Source organism: Sapajus apella, unplaced genomic scaffold, assembly GCF_009761245.1.
Source record: "Sapajus apella isolate SASKATOON/1434 unplaced genomic scaffold, GSC_monkey_1.0 scaffold20, whole genome shotgun sequence".
NCBI classification, from domain to species: Eukaryota; Metazoa; Chordata; class Mammalia; order Primates; family Cebidae; genus Sapajus; species Sapajus apella.
In genome coordinates this window covers 12,554,525-12,567,477 of record NW_022436960.1, presented here as the reverse complement: position 1 = coordinate 12,567,477, position 12,953 = coordinate 12,554,525, and the positions used below count along the sequence as shown (strand labels likewise).

Below are 12,953 nucleotides of genomic sequence, written 5' to 3'. Positions count from 1 at the left end.
ACTTAAAATGTCCCTGCTAATGCACAGATATTTGCCGAAGTTATGAAAAGCAATGAGGAATCTCTACTAAACTGGAAAATAAGACTTGTTCATTTGATTTTCTTTTAGGGGAAAAATCTACTCTTGTACTTCTCGTCATCCTTAAATTTTCCCAAGTTTCCCTCCCATCCCGTAATCTACAAGCGAGGACATCAACTTTCATACTTCTCTCCTGAGTAGACACGGGCTCTCCGAGTGAGAGTGTAGGTTTTTGTGTTTGCTCCTTTGCGGAGAGGATCGTCTAGAGGTGACTGGCATGGTGGATCCTCCAGAGGGTTCCAGTAGCTCTGCTCACACATACCCCGCAACAGGATCTCTGCCAGCTGCCTGGCTATTGTCTGGAAACATAAACGAGGAAAAGCATAGCCATGAAACTATTGTATTAGTCATTCTTTCATTCGGTCAGTCAGTCAATAAATATGTATATCATCACACCATGCTAAGCACTACTGTAAGGCTCATAATTAAAAATTTTTCTTTTATGATAATTATACCAGTTTGTGACAAAAAGAAGAAAATATGATTCACTAAGACGTTTGAAAACTTTTTTAAAAAATGGTTCATGTACTTCAAATGCCACCCCATCTGCCACACTCTGGAATACCAAACATGCTTTAGACCTGAAACAACTGGAACTTTTGGCTATGCTCTTTCCCAAGAGCCCTTATAAATAACAGGTGAGCTGCAGATATTAGCATCACTAATGATGTGTGCTAAATCTCAAACCTGGCAAAAAGCTGGTACTCAACTTAAATAATGCTATCCCTAAAAAATTCTCCTCACTGTCAATCTGACGTCCACTGCAGACATTCAGGACATCTTCCTTCTTAAATGTACCAATGTCAGGCCCTACATGTCCCACCCCCGAGGACTCAGCACCTGAGTGTCTATTCTCAGCACCTCCTGGGCTCCTGGCCCAGAGGTTCTCACTGGGCTTGTGCAATAGGGAAGGCAAAGTGGGAACATGATTCCAGGTCAAGAAAGACCTTTCTTCAAAGCTGGATGGGTATCTCCTTCTTCACAGTGAAAACCCAGAAACATCTGGATCCTGTCCTCCAAGTTAGATTAATTTGCTTTCCCAAACTTCTATAACCCCACTGCCTAAAACAGTACCATGTATAATGAATGTATAGAGGGGAAAGAATGCGTGGTATGTACTAAGAAGTGTTTTGTTGATTGAAGCATGTCAGTTCACTTAGCTTATACTCTTCCAGTAACAAAGAAGAGGATAAGTAATTTTTAAAAAATCCCTCTGAAAACAGAAGCACTACATCCCAGGGTAGTCTACTCTATCCACGATCAGCCAGAGGTGCCACAATAAACCAGCATGGTTTTCTACCAGAGTTCAGCATTCTTTGAAAGACGTAGACGAAGAATGCTGATCTTCTGAGAAGGAGCCTTTTTAAAAAAATAAGCAAATGTTTAGAAGAGAGCTCTGCTAAGCTTTCATCCATATGAAATCTCTTAAAACACCACAAGGAAAGTTAAATACAACAAAATCACTAACATAGTGCTTTCTGATAATCACTGGGTAAAGGCAAATTTTCTTGATTATTTCCAAATAAGACCCATTGGCATTAAGTGTCTATAAAAATGTGAAGTTAAATGCATTCTGATCATCCCCAACTGAACAATCTATAAAGATCTCATAAGAACACAATTTTCAGGACCTAAACAGCTCCTGAACTGTTTTCTTAAACCTTCCATTATAGTTTCATTTTGATCTCACTGCAGTCATATAAGCTAATGACTTTTGCTGAAAACTTCAACTGGAAAAAAATAACTTCCACTCACTATAGCTAAGAAATAAATGTTAAAAAGAAAAAAAATGAACAAGGAACTTCATTTTCTGAATCTATCTACCATGGAGGAATTTTAAACTCGTAAAAATTTCTGCCCTAAACAGTTTATTTGCTCACTACTAGATAACTCATGCTAGGTCTCATTTTCCCTCAGGGTATTAACCTTCCCAAAAGATTTTTTTTTAATGGGGTTTTGATGTAATTGTATATTTTAAAGATATCACTTCATCAGTGCACTACCTATTAAGAAGGCCATTTGGCTCTGTCCACTGAAAGTGCAAATGAAGTCCAGAAAAAACAATAAATACAAAAAATTACCAGCAAGATCACCAATATCTAGCACATCTTTTACTTTTTATTCTCAACCTACATTTAGCCTGTGGTTTAAATGCTTCAAATTATTGGTAACTATAAAATAAATTCAGAATCAAAGGAGAGAAAGGTAGGAAGTGGGCCTGAAATAAGACCTGGATGTTTATGTACAAATTTTTGCCGCGCGCGCACGCGTGTGTGTGTTAAAACTTGTGGTGAAATTCACATAACATAAAAGCCACCATTTTAATAAAGTCTACAATCCAATAGCATTCAAGAACTCACAATGTTGTGCAACCATTAGCACTATCTAGTTCCAGAACATTTTCATCACCCCAGAAGGAAACTCTATATCCTTTAAGCAATCATTCCCCATTTCCCCTCCCTCCCAGACTCTGGGAACAACTAATATGCCTTCTGGCTCTATGGACTTGCTTATTTTAGACATTTCATATAAATAAAAGCATGTGACATGGGTCTTTCTGTGACTAGCTTCCGTTACTTACTGTAAAGTTTCCAAGGTTCATCCATATCGTTGCGTATGTGCCAGTACCTCGCTCTTTGTTATGGCTGAATGATATGCCATTGCAGGAATATACCACATTTTGTTTACCCATTCATCAGTTTTAGATATGTGGACTGTTTCCAACTTTTGCTACCATAAATAGTGCTGCTATGAACATCCATGTACAAGTTTTTGTTTGTACACCTGTGTTTGTTTGTTTTGAAACAGGGTCTCACTCTGTCACCCAGGCTGGAGTGCAGTGGTACAATTATAGCTCACTGCAGAACACCTATTTTTAATTATTTGGAGTATGTACCTAAGAGTGGAACTGTTGTAAATATACTTTTAAATCTTTCTCTGCTATGGTCTCACACCAGATAAAGTTTACAAAGCAATTTTTCCATCTCATAAGAATATTATAAATGTACAATTATCAGCTCATCTAAAAACAAATTATAGTCATTAAGGCTGATGGAAACACTGTCTTATGAATGTCATTAGCTGTAGAAACTTTCTAATGTCCAGTGTAAATCAAGAAACCAGTTGGAGTCAACAATATGAAAAAATGCTCCAAATTTAAGAAATTTTAGGCCGGGCGCGGTGGCTCAAGCCTGTAATCCCAGCACTTTGGGAGGCCGAGGCGGGTGGATCACGAGGTCAAGAGAGCGAGACCATCCTGATCAACATGGTGAAACCCCGTCTCTACCAAAAAAAAATACAAAAAATTAGCTGGGCATGGTGGCGCGTGCCTGTAATCCCAGCGACTCAGGAGGCTGAGGCAGGAGAATTGCCTGAACCCAGGAGGCGGAGGTTGCGGTGAGCCGAGATCACGCCATTGCACTCCAGCCTGGGTAACATGAGTGAAACTCCGTCTCAAAAAAAAAAAAAAAAAAAGAAATTTTGAAAGGCTGGCTTTAAAACAATTACAAAAACACTTGCCAATTCAGTCAGTTACTCTCATTGCGCTTCCAAATCTTGGAAGAAGCTGTTCATATTGACCAGTTGGAAAGGTTTATGAAATACTGAGAGTAGGTAAATTTGAGAAAGAAGACAGCTGGCGACAATTATTATCCATATTCTTGTAGTTTCTTTTGCCTTGAAGAATCCTAAAAATGGAAATATTTTGTTTGAACTTCTTAAGGTGCCTATAAATCGCATCAACATATAAGTAAACTTTGAAGGTCAAGTGAGTTCTTGGTGGTGGTGGTGGCGGGGTGTGTGTGTGTGTGTGTGTGTGTGCGTGCGTGTGTGTGTGAAGCTGCCCATCCTGCCTCACCCCCATAATTCTAGGAAAGCCCAGCTTGGCCATCTGGCCCCGTGAGTTGTGTGTCTACATCTTAAAACTCCGGAGATACCACAATGAAGTCATTTCCTGTGACATGAATCTCTTAGCCTTGCCCAACTGAATTATCTCCCACAGCATTTAAAGGATTCATGATAAAGAAAGGACAAAAGCATGGGCGACAAAAGATAAATTGCAATCTCACATGAGGTTGCTGCATCAACTGTGACACGTGGCATTTGCTTAGTGTTTAATAAGCACCAGTCCTCCACTCAAACACCTACTGGCTACGGCTCTGGAGGGCGAGTTATAGAGGTCTGCCTAATGAACGTCCCTAGATAGGAAAGTAAAGGACTAAAAAGGAAAAGAAAGAATTCCAGTCAACAGGAGAGCCAAATTGCTAACCAACCGGTTCATTTAACTATGTTTTATAGTTCTCTTCCAAGTTTTATGGTTAATATAATTAGCCAAACAACAAGCGCCCCTCAGGATCCAATCTGCCTTATTCTGTCTGGGTTTGGTATGAATCATAAGCATACACCAACCCCTCAACACCCTGGCAGCCAGGAAGGCCTACATTCTACCTGCCTTAACAGGTGCATTCTCATGTTTCAGCAGAGAAAGCTGCCAACAACACAGGAAAGAATGCTCAGAACCATTGGCCATCAGAGAAGTGCCAATCAAACCGCAATGGAATATGACTGCACTCCCACCAGGATGGTCACACCTAAAAAGATAATAGCAACTGCTGGTGAGGGTGTGGAGAAATCGGAACCCTCATAACTGCTGGTGGGAATGTAACATGGTACAGCTGCTTTGGAAAACAGTCTGGCAGCACCTCAATTGTTAAACACAGAGTTACCATATGACCCAGAAATTCCACTTCTAAGTATACAGCCAAGAGAAAGAACTCCTATGTCCACACAGAAACTTGTACGTGAATGTTCATAGCAGCATTACTTGCAATTGCCCAAAAGTAGAAACAACCCAATGCCTATCAGCTGATGAATGGATAAATAAGTGTGATATATCCATACAATGGAATATTATTTGGCAATAAAAACGAAAGAAATACCGATCATGCTGTGACACAGGGGAGTCTTGAAAGCATTATGCTAAGTGAGGAAAGTCAGTCACAAAAAGACCACAAATTAGCCAGGTGCGGTGATGCGCACCTGTAGTCCCAGCTACTTGGAGGCTGGGGCTGTGAGCGGAGACTGTGCCACTGAACTCCAGCCTGGGCAACAGAGCGAGACTCCATCTCAAAACAAAAAAACAAAACCATAAATTGTGTCATTTCAGCCTCAAGAAATGCCCCAAATAGGTAAATCTATAGAAACAGAAAATAAGTCTACAGCCATGCCACCCTCAATGTGCCCGATCTCGTCTGACCTTGGAAGCTAAGCGGGCTCGGGCCTGCTTAGTACTTGGATGGGAGACCTCCTGGGAATACCAGGTGCTGTAGGCTTATCAAAAAAAAAAAAAAAAAAGAAAGGAAACAGAAAGTAAATTAGTGGTTGCCAGGGCCTAGAGGGAGGAGAAAATGGGGACTGACAACTAACAAGTATAGAATTTCTTTTGGGGGCGATTAAGATTTCCTGGAGTTAAATATTAGTGAAAGCCAAACAACTCTGTGAATATGTTAAAAGCTTTAAATGGTAAACTGCTATTTATAGATTATAAATATATGTCACATATGTATCCATTATGACACAGAAGTGAAAGGCTTGCCCAAGTTCACAAGCCCAGTGACATATGTTTATAATACATGTCATATATATTTATAACACAAAAACGTAAAAGCGTATGAACATGAATACCCCCGCTGGCCTCGGTCAAGTCACTGGTCACACTCACCATTCGCAGATTTTGAGTCGTTCTTGTCTCAACTGCTCTGAGGAGCTCTCTAAATCTTCCAACTCCTCTTGTCAAGTTCCTGCGTGCACACAGAATTTGATGGTTTTCATCCGGCATGTATTAATATTAAATATTGTATATGCATGTTTCAGTGCATTTTGTCTGCATAAAAGCTGTTGGCTAGATTTAAAGCAAATGATTACTCTGCACGTGTTCAGCCGTCTTTGGTTAAATGAAAAATTTGACCTAAGATTGGTGGCCTTTTCTGTTTTCTAACCCCTGGCACATTTTCTCTAAAAAATAAAAAACTGAAGATCAGTTGAGGCCAACAAATTAAAAAGCAAGATCCCTTAGAAGAGCCTGTGCTCAAACTCTCAGTGGCTCTGTTGAGTGGGAATGAATTGTAGATTTTCATTTAAAAGATGGGAGACAACACTGGGCAAAAGGGCCCGGGAATATGAGCAAGCCACTGTGTGCAACGTGGGCAAAGATAGAAACACGAAGATGAAAGGTACAACAGAACAGGAACTCTACCAAGCAATCATGTGGCATCTTTGAGAACGTAAATTTATCAAAACCCAGTAAATGCCTCAAACCAACCCTCCTCCAAACCCCACACTGACAAAAAGAAGCAAAGGGTCAGAGGTCCCTTCTGAGAGTGAGTGCATGACAGCTGGGACCCGAGCTTCCTGAGTGTGAGCAGAGTCCATCTCATCTCACTGCCACTCACGTCCCACAGGGACACATTTGGTGACACATCTCATTAAGGGACAAATAATTCTTCTGTAACATCCTGGTCAATATTTTGAAGCCCCACTTGTCCTCTCTGAAAGCTGCGTCCAGCCTGTTCAGCTGGGAACGCCCCCAGCCAGTCCCTCTACATAAGCGCTGCCACCACCTATGACATAACTAGGTGATATTTATAACCTGCTCATCAGAACATATCTCATCTTTCCAAAAAGCCACAGCGCGGGTCAGCCGGTGCAAACATGTCAGCTAGCCTCTGCAGGCTGTGGCAGATGCTCGAGGTATTTGGCTCTCTTCTTGGTGACATTTTGAATCACGCAAAGGTATTAAATCAAGCTGAATGTGGGTTCTGTAAGTTACAGGCCCTCGTGAGGGCTATTAATTCGCATCTTATACCTACATGACATCCCAGGGCTCTCATTCACAAGAATGGCCCCAGAACTTAAAGATACTGGCTTATTGGCATAGGTACATAAATACTCCCATAGTCCTCTCACCCACTCCTATCAGATGATATCAGAACAGAAGCTTGATGGTGGCATAAAAAGAAAAGCTGTGTTCCAGACGCCAAGCAGCACTAAAGGAAACCTAACCGAGACGTGAATAAACCTGGGACATGCAATCTACTCTGCTTTTTCCTTCATTTGTTTTTATGGGATCCATGTTCACAGGCAACAAAGTACATTTGCTTTGGACTGAAGCTCAGTTCTCTTAAGTAACATGGAGGGAAGGGAACAGCTACAGTAAACAAGGGATGGAAATGGATATGGCAGTCTAACTTTGCTCCAGAATCACGGGTTAAACTCCTACTAGGTACAGAAGGAACAGTACTTGGAATTGTATGAAATAAGATGTGACCAAGGCAACATAACTGGAGACCCTGGTTGCAGGGGCTGATTTACCAGGTAGAAATCAGGTGTCGAATAAGCGGTATCAAACCTAAATATTATAACCCAGGGAAGCCTACAAATAGGAACTAATCATTCAGAATGTTTCCAGTGTCCTAGGAAACAGAATGAGCTACTTAGACAGTTACAGAGGCACAGAATTTTCCAGCTATAAATGATCCAACAGAATCTGGTCCATTATAACACAGAAGTAAAGGGCTCGCTCAAGTGAGAGAGTGAGCTGGGAGCTTTCGACCATTCTCTGCTATCTTCCTTGGTACACAGAAGCTCTAAAACAGAAGTGTAACTCCAGAGAAAGGAACAAAATACGAATCTAAGAGTTCAGGTCTATGTTTTGGATCATTAATATGCAAATTACTTCATGTATTTATAACATAAATTCTGTGTGCCCCAGTGATGACAGCTAATGATACACTCTCACTCATGACTGGTCCAAAACTGGGAAGAAAATCCGCTGGTCCAGGTGAAGAAGTCCAGTGAATGCGGGTAAAAAGAGATCAATGACGGATAGAGAAATTCAATTCCCTGTTAAGGTGCAAGAGGGTTTCTGCCGCGCGGGACCGAGGCCCTCTGGTGGAGGAACGGAGGAAGTCTCCGGCCCTGAGGGAGGCCAGGCTGGATGAGGCAACACAGCCACTGGGTGCGTACTCCCAATTAAGCCTTCGAAGCAAATACAAGTTTTTCTCAAACTGTTTTTAGTTTATTCCTGGAGAGAGTTTAGGAAGAATCCTGCTTGTAAGCAAAGAAGCCACAGTAACCACAGAGCGGAGAAACCCGAAGCTATAGCCCACTGCAATGAATGTGGCACCCAGAAGGGTCCCCGCCCCACCACGGATCAATCCGACAGCAGAAAGAGGTGAAACAGGCACATCTTAAAGTGCCCAATGCGAAACACAATTCTCAGGAAAGGCTGTGTCATCCAAACGTGTTTAAATCACATAATTTTATTCAACTAATCGCTTCCACTGTTGCCATGAGAGCAGAAAAAGAAAAACGTTAAAGTACATGGATAATCAGAACAAAAGAAGGAAGTTAACTTGCAAGAATTCCATTCCAAATGCTATGAGATAACCCAGTTTGAGAGCGGCAAACAAAACCCACGTGACTGCCTTTATATCTCCAAACTGTTCGTTTATTCTTAAAATGTTGAGATCAATTAAAAAATCTAGAAGGAGCTGTTGCTTAAAACTCCACTTCAAAATGAAGATAAGAGAGCCAAGGAATCTCCCAATCTTCCTGTTTTTTGAGGGTTTCCACAGACCGTTGACATTAGGTCATTTATTCCATGTCAACACCCTTGCCTGAGACAGTGCAATGATGTCAGAATTCATTATGGTAAACTATTCTCAAAACAAATGTTCCTGCCAGCATTCCCGCAGCAGGCACTCTGGCAAGCTGTCAGAACTTGGGGTTCATCTCCTGCACTTTGCTGCACAAGCTTCCTGAGCTGGGTGCATTTCCTTCCACGTGGAATGGTTCCCAACAGCTCGGCTGGGACCAAGGAGGAAAGGGCCTGCGGGTCCCCAGAACACCAGCTGCTCGTTCCACCTGACAGGCAGACAAAGCTCTGCTTTCGCTCACCAATATCATGGTCCTCAGCCCATGATGGAGCGCTCAGGCCACGGTCCCACGGGCTTGCTCTCATTCAAATCCTTGCTCTCCCGTTGGCAGGAAAGCCTACCACTTTTCATGCGGACAGAGTCTACTCTTCCCTTGACCCACTTCCATCCTTCCTTCTATCTTTTGCATCTGGTTTCATCCTCCTCCTGCTGAGCCTCCTTCCGGGGCTTGTCTGCTGATTCGCCAGCACTCGACCCTCCCTCTTGACCCTCTATCCTGGCAGTGGGCACCCGTTCCCCCGTGGGCACCACGGCAGCAACTCTCCAGGCTGGTCTCTGAAATGGACATTCTAACATAGGGGCTTATGCACCTGGTTAGTTCCTGTTCTACGACTCTGAACCACATTCTCAGCTCTTTAATATTGCCATCTGCCCCTCTGTAATCAAACCAAGGGGGAAATCTAAATGGGAAGAAAGCCAGAGCGCCAAAATCAAAATGGAAAACCAAGTCTAGGAGAAACTTGGGGACTCGAGAATCGCTTCAGCTTGTGATGGGTGGTTATTTCAATAACGAGCTCAAAACGTTTGTCGTTGTGGTTATTGTTTCTTCTCCTTTTATTTCTTGAGACTGGGGTGAGAAAAGACGATTCTTCCCTTTCACTTGTCCTTCCAAATCATCTTCAGACCCCAAAATCTGACCCGGCACCAATACACTTAAATTCAATATCACCTGTCATTGTTGTGCAAACTCAAAGTAGTGGTGTGAATAAAAGACTTTTTCTACTGGATGTCAAGTTCCTGCATAATGAGGAAAAGGTATCCCTGTCAGAGTCTATTCAATATTTTTTTCTCCTCTGTGGCTGAGAGTTTTATAACTAAAGATCAAAGACAGCAAGTCAACCCAGTAGATCTCAAAGAGCAAAGAAACCATCTGCCTTTCTCCGTGTTTTCTTCTCACCAACTAGCGCTCCTGAAACGCTGAAGCAGTGGGTTACTTCAACAATTACTGAGCAATGTTTCACAGCAGGGGCCAGGTTGGTCCCTGGGGACACACTGCTGAGCAGGGGACACCATCCCTCCCACAGGGAGCTTAGATGATTTCACATTGCCCACCAGAACGTAAGTGCCTCCAACACAGAGACCTTGGCTTTATTCACCAACATAACCCAAGCCTCTGAAACAGAGCCTGGCACACAGGAAACACTCAATTACTATTTGGTGAATGAAAAAGGACCATCATGAACCGAATGAACCAAGACCACAAAGGGATACATTCCCTCCTGTTTCTTGTCTCCTTTCTCACTGAGCACAGTCCAGCGCGCAGCAAGGCACTGCACTCTCTTAACTAGAATGGCCTTGTATGCCCTCAGGGGTTTCCTTGCAGCGTGGAGACCTGGTGGAGAAGTACTCCTACAGTGTGACAGGCTGGGCCTAACAACTTCTAGTGAGCTATGTGGATAAGGGAAACGTTCCTGCCTTTGTGCCTTCACACATGCTTCTCTGTCTTCAGGGTTAAGACCCAGGGCCGAGGCCAACCTAGATAACACTTCCCACATTTCCACACTGATTTTCATTGGAGCTTCTATCTGTTCACCAACCAAACTGCAATCATTGTGAGACAAGGCCCCCTCCATACCCCCCTCTCCTTGTTTAACTGCCTCGCAGGGCCAGCCAAGTACCTGTGACATTTAATAAACTGGGCAACCCCAAAAGAAAGAAAAGAATGAGCACAATCTTATGTTCCCAGACCCTTGTCCCCATCTCCTTGCTGAAAAGAGTTATCTTAGTTACAAAGGAGACAACTAGAGCAGGGACTTGGTGTACCCTGAGACAGAGCCGATGATCATAGACATGTACCCTTACGGTATGTATCTGGTTTTACGGAGTGGTAAGTGTTGACAGTGACAATGTCATTCTGGACACTGTCAACATTTACCACTCTGGAAAACCAGATACATAGTATGTATCTTCCAGGTCCATCACTTTTAGCTCTCAGGCTTGAGAATTTATGTCACCGTTAGCATCATCCATCTTAAAAAAGTCTGAAATCAAAACCAGATATCCAGATCTGGAAAGTAGGAGAAGAAAAGATATCCTTCATAGTCCAAAAGGACACCGTGGCCGCCTGTCAGGGAGCTGTTTTTCCCAGAACGGAGTCCAGTCTGCCCCTCTGTACACACTCTCCACCTCGTATCCAATGGCACACATTTGTGAAGACAGATGGCTTGCTGCAGTCAGGGGTCAGGGATCAAACCCACAACCTTGGCCTCATTAGTGAAGGGCTCTCCCTGAACCATGGAGCGAGCCAGCTGCAGCCTGGATATAGTGACGGAGGGTGAGGCAGCCATCCACGTCGGGACGTGAACAAGCAGGCGAGGCTTCCGGATGTCTCATCTCAAACCTAATGAGAGCTGCACTGGGCTTAGCAACATTTTTTGGACTACCTCAGTGACTGAGGCTTCCTCGTGACAAAAGCAGAGTCAATTATACATCTGGTCACCCGGCCAGGCGGCCAACAGTGCAAGGAGTAGGGACCACAGCCCAGGCAGCAGAGGTGGCACCAGAGACATAAAGTCAAAGAAGTCACAGAGAGCAGCTTCTTGGAGTTCATACTTAGTGGGCCAGGACAGCAACACACAAACAAGCCCTTCCAACATGGCGCGCACAAGCCTATGAATGAAAGGTGGCCAAACCTCTCTGACAGCCCGGCCAGAAGAGCAACTTGCCCTTCTGTCCCTTTCCACTCCCCTAAGCCCCGAGTCTCTAAGATATATGAAGTGTCGAAAGGCTTGCACCGTCTCGCATCCTTCCTTTCAGCCTCTGGGAATGAGTCAAAGAATATCAGTACTCATTCCAAAAGAAATATATACGCGCGCGCGTGCGCGCGCGCACGCACACACACACACACACACACACACACACACACACACACACATACATGGAAAGAGAGAGAACATCCATACCTGCTATGCACTAAGAAGTGAGGCAGTGAACACCACGGTCGGCCAGTCAGCAGACATGACTCCTCATGAACTTGTATCTTAATGATGTTCAGTTTAACCCTAACAGTATCGAAACATACTTGGATTCCTCAACCTAACAGTACTTAAACCAATCAGCACTTATCTATCATATGAGGATTGTCCTTCAAAGTATTCACCTGGGAATTCATATGCTTATCTATATACCTGAACATCAAGAGACAAAACAGAGTCGTGGTCACAGACCCTGGAGCCAGACAGCGTGAGTTCGAGTCCAGGCTCTGCCATTTATTCACTGTCGACCCTGGGCACGTGTCTGTGCCACCGTCTCCTTATAAAATGAAAATAACTGTACCCACCTTATTGCTTTGCTGTAAGAGTTAAACTAGTCAATACATGCAGGAAGTGCTTTTTAAGTATTTGCCATTATTACTTTTATTATCCTCAAAACTCTATCATGTTGAAGACAAAAAAACTTTTGGAATTCTGGAATCCATTTTCCAGTCAATTTACAGCACATGAAAAATCTGCTTTATTTCTTTGGAGTCATTTAATTTTGAAGGAACATGATATGTCCCAGTTTGATGCATTGATACTCTTTACTATTTACTGAAAGTCTACCACGTCCCAGGAACTCCCTACATAATTCCCAGGTCTGGCTCACAATGACAAAAGACAACAACCCAAGTAAAAAACTCTTTCTCTGGGGCCCTGGGATCACACTCCTGGGAAATGATGTGATATCTCCTAAGAGTGCTGGTGCCCCTGGCAGGGGCAGGGGAGCAGTCTCCAGCCATGGCTTTGGGGCAGGGCATGGACAGGTGACTGGGTGTCTGGCAGGTGAATCCTGATTGCTCCCTCACACTTAGCACAGTGAGCATGTGGAGACTGTTCTGAGTCCATCAAGAAGGGCCAGATCGCACTAAGAAATGTGAACTCAAAAGTGAACCACTAAAGCACA

General features: G+C 43.4%; 1 protein-coding gene and 1 pseudogene across 9 annotated transcripts in view; one reads left to right on the top strand and one right to left on the bottom strand.

Annotated features, from left to right (window-relative positions):
* Positions 1-12,953, bottom strand: part of TTC7B (tetratricopeptide repeat domain 7B) — a 260,937-nt gene that overhangs the window by 139,740 nt on the left and 108,244 nt on the right. For all 9 annotated transcript variants that reach the window (XM_032287652.1, XM_032287654.1, XM_032287646.1 and 6 more), the window contains 2 exons: positions 5,798-5,876; positions 205-377 (listed from right to left, as the gene is read on the bottom strand). In XM_032287652.1, coding sequence (XP_032143543.1) covers positions 205-377; positions 5,798-5,876 — 252 coding nt within the window. The remainder of the gene's footprint in view (positions 1-204; positions 378-5,797; positions 5,877-12,953) is intronic.
* On the top strand, positions 5,290-5,408 carry LOC116558117 (annotated as a pseudogene).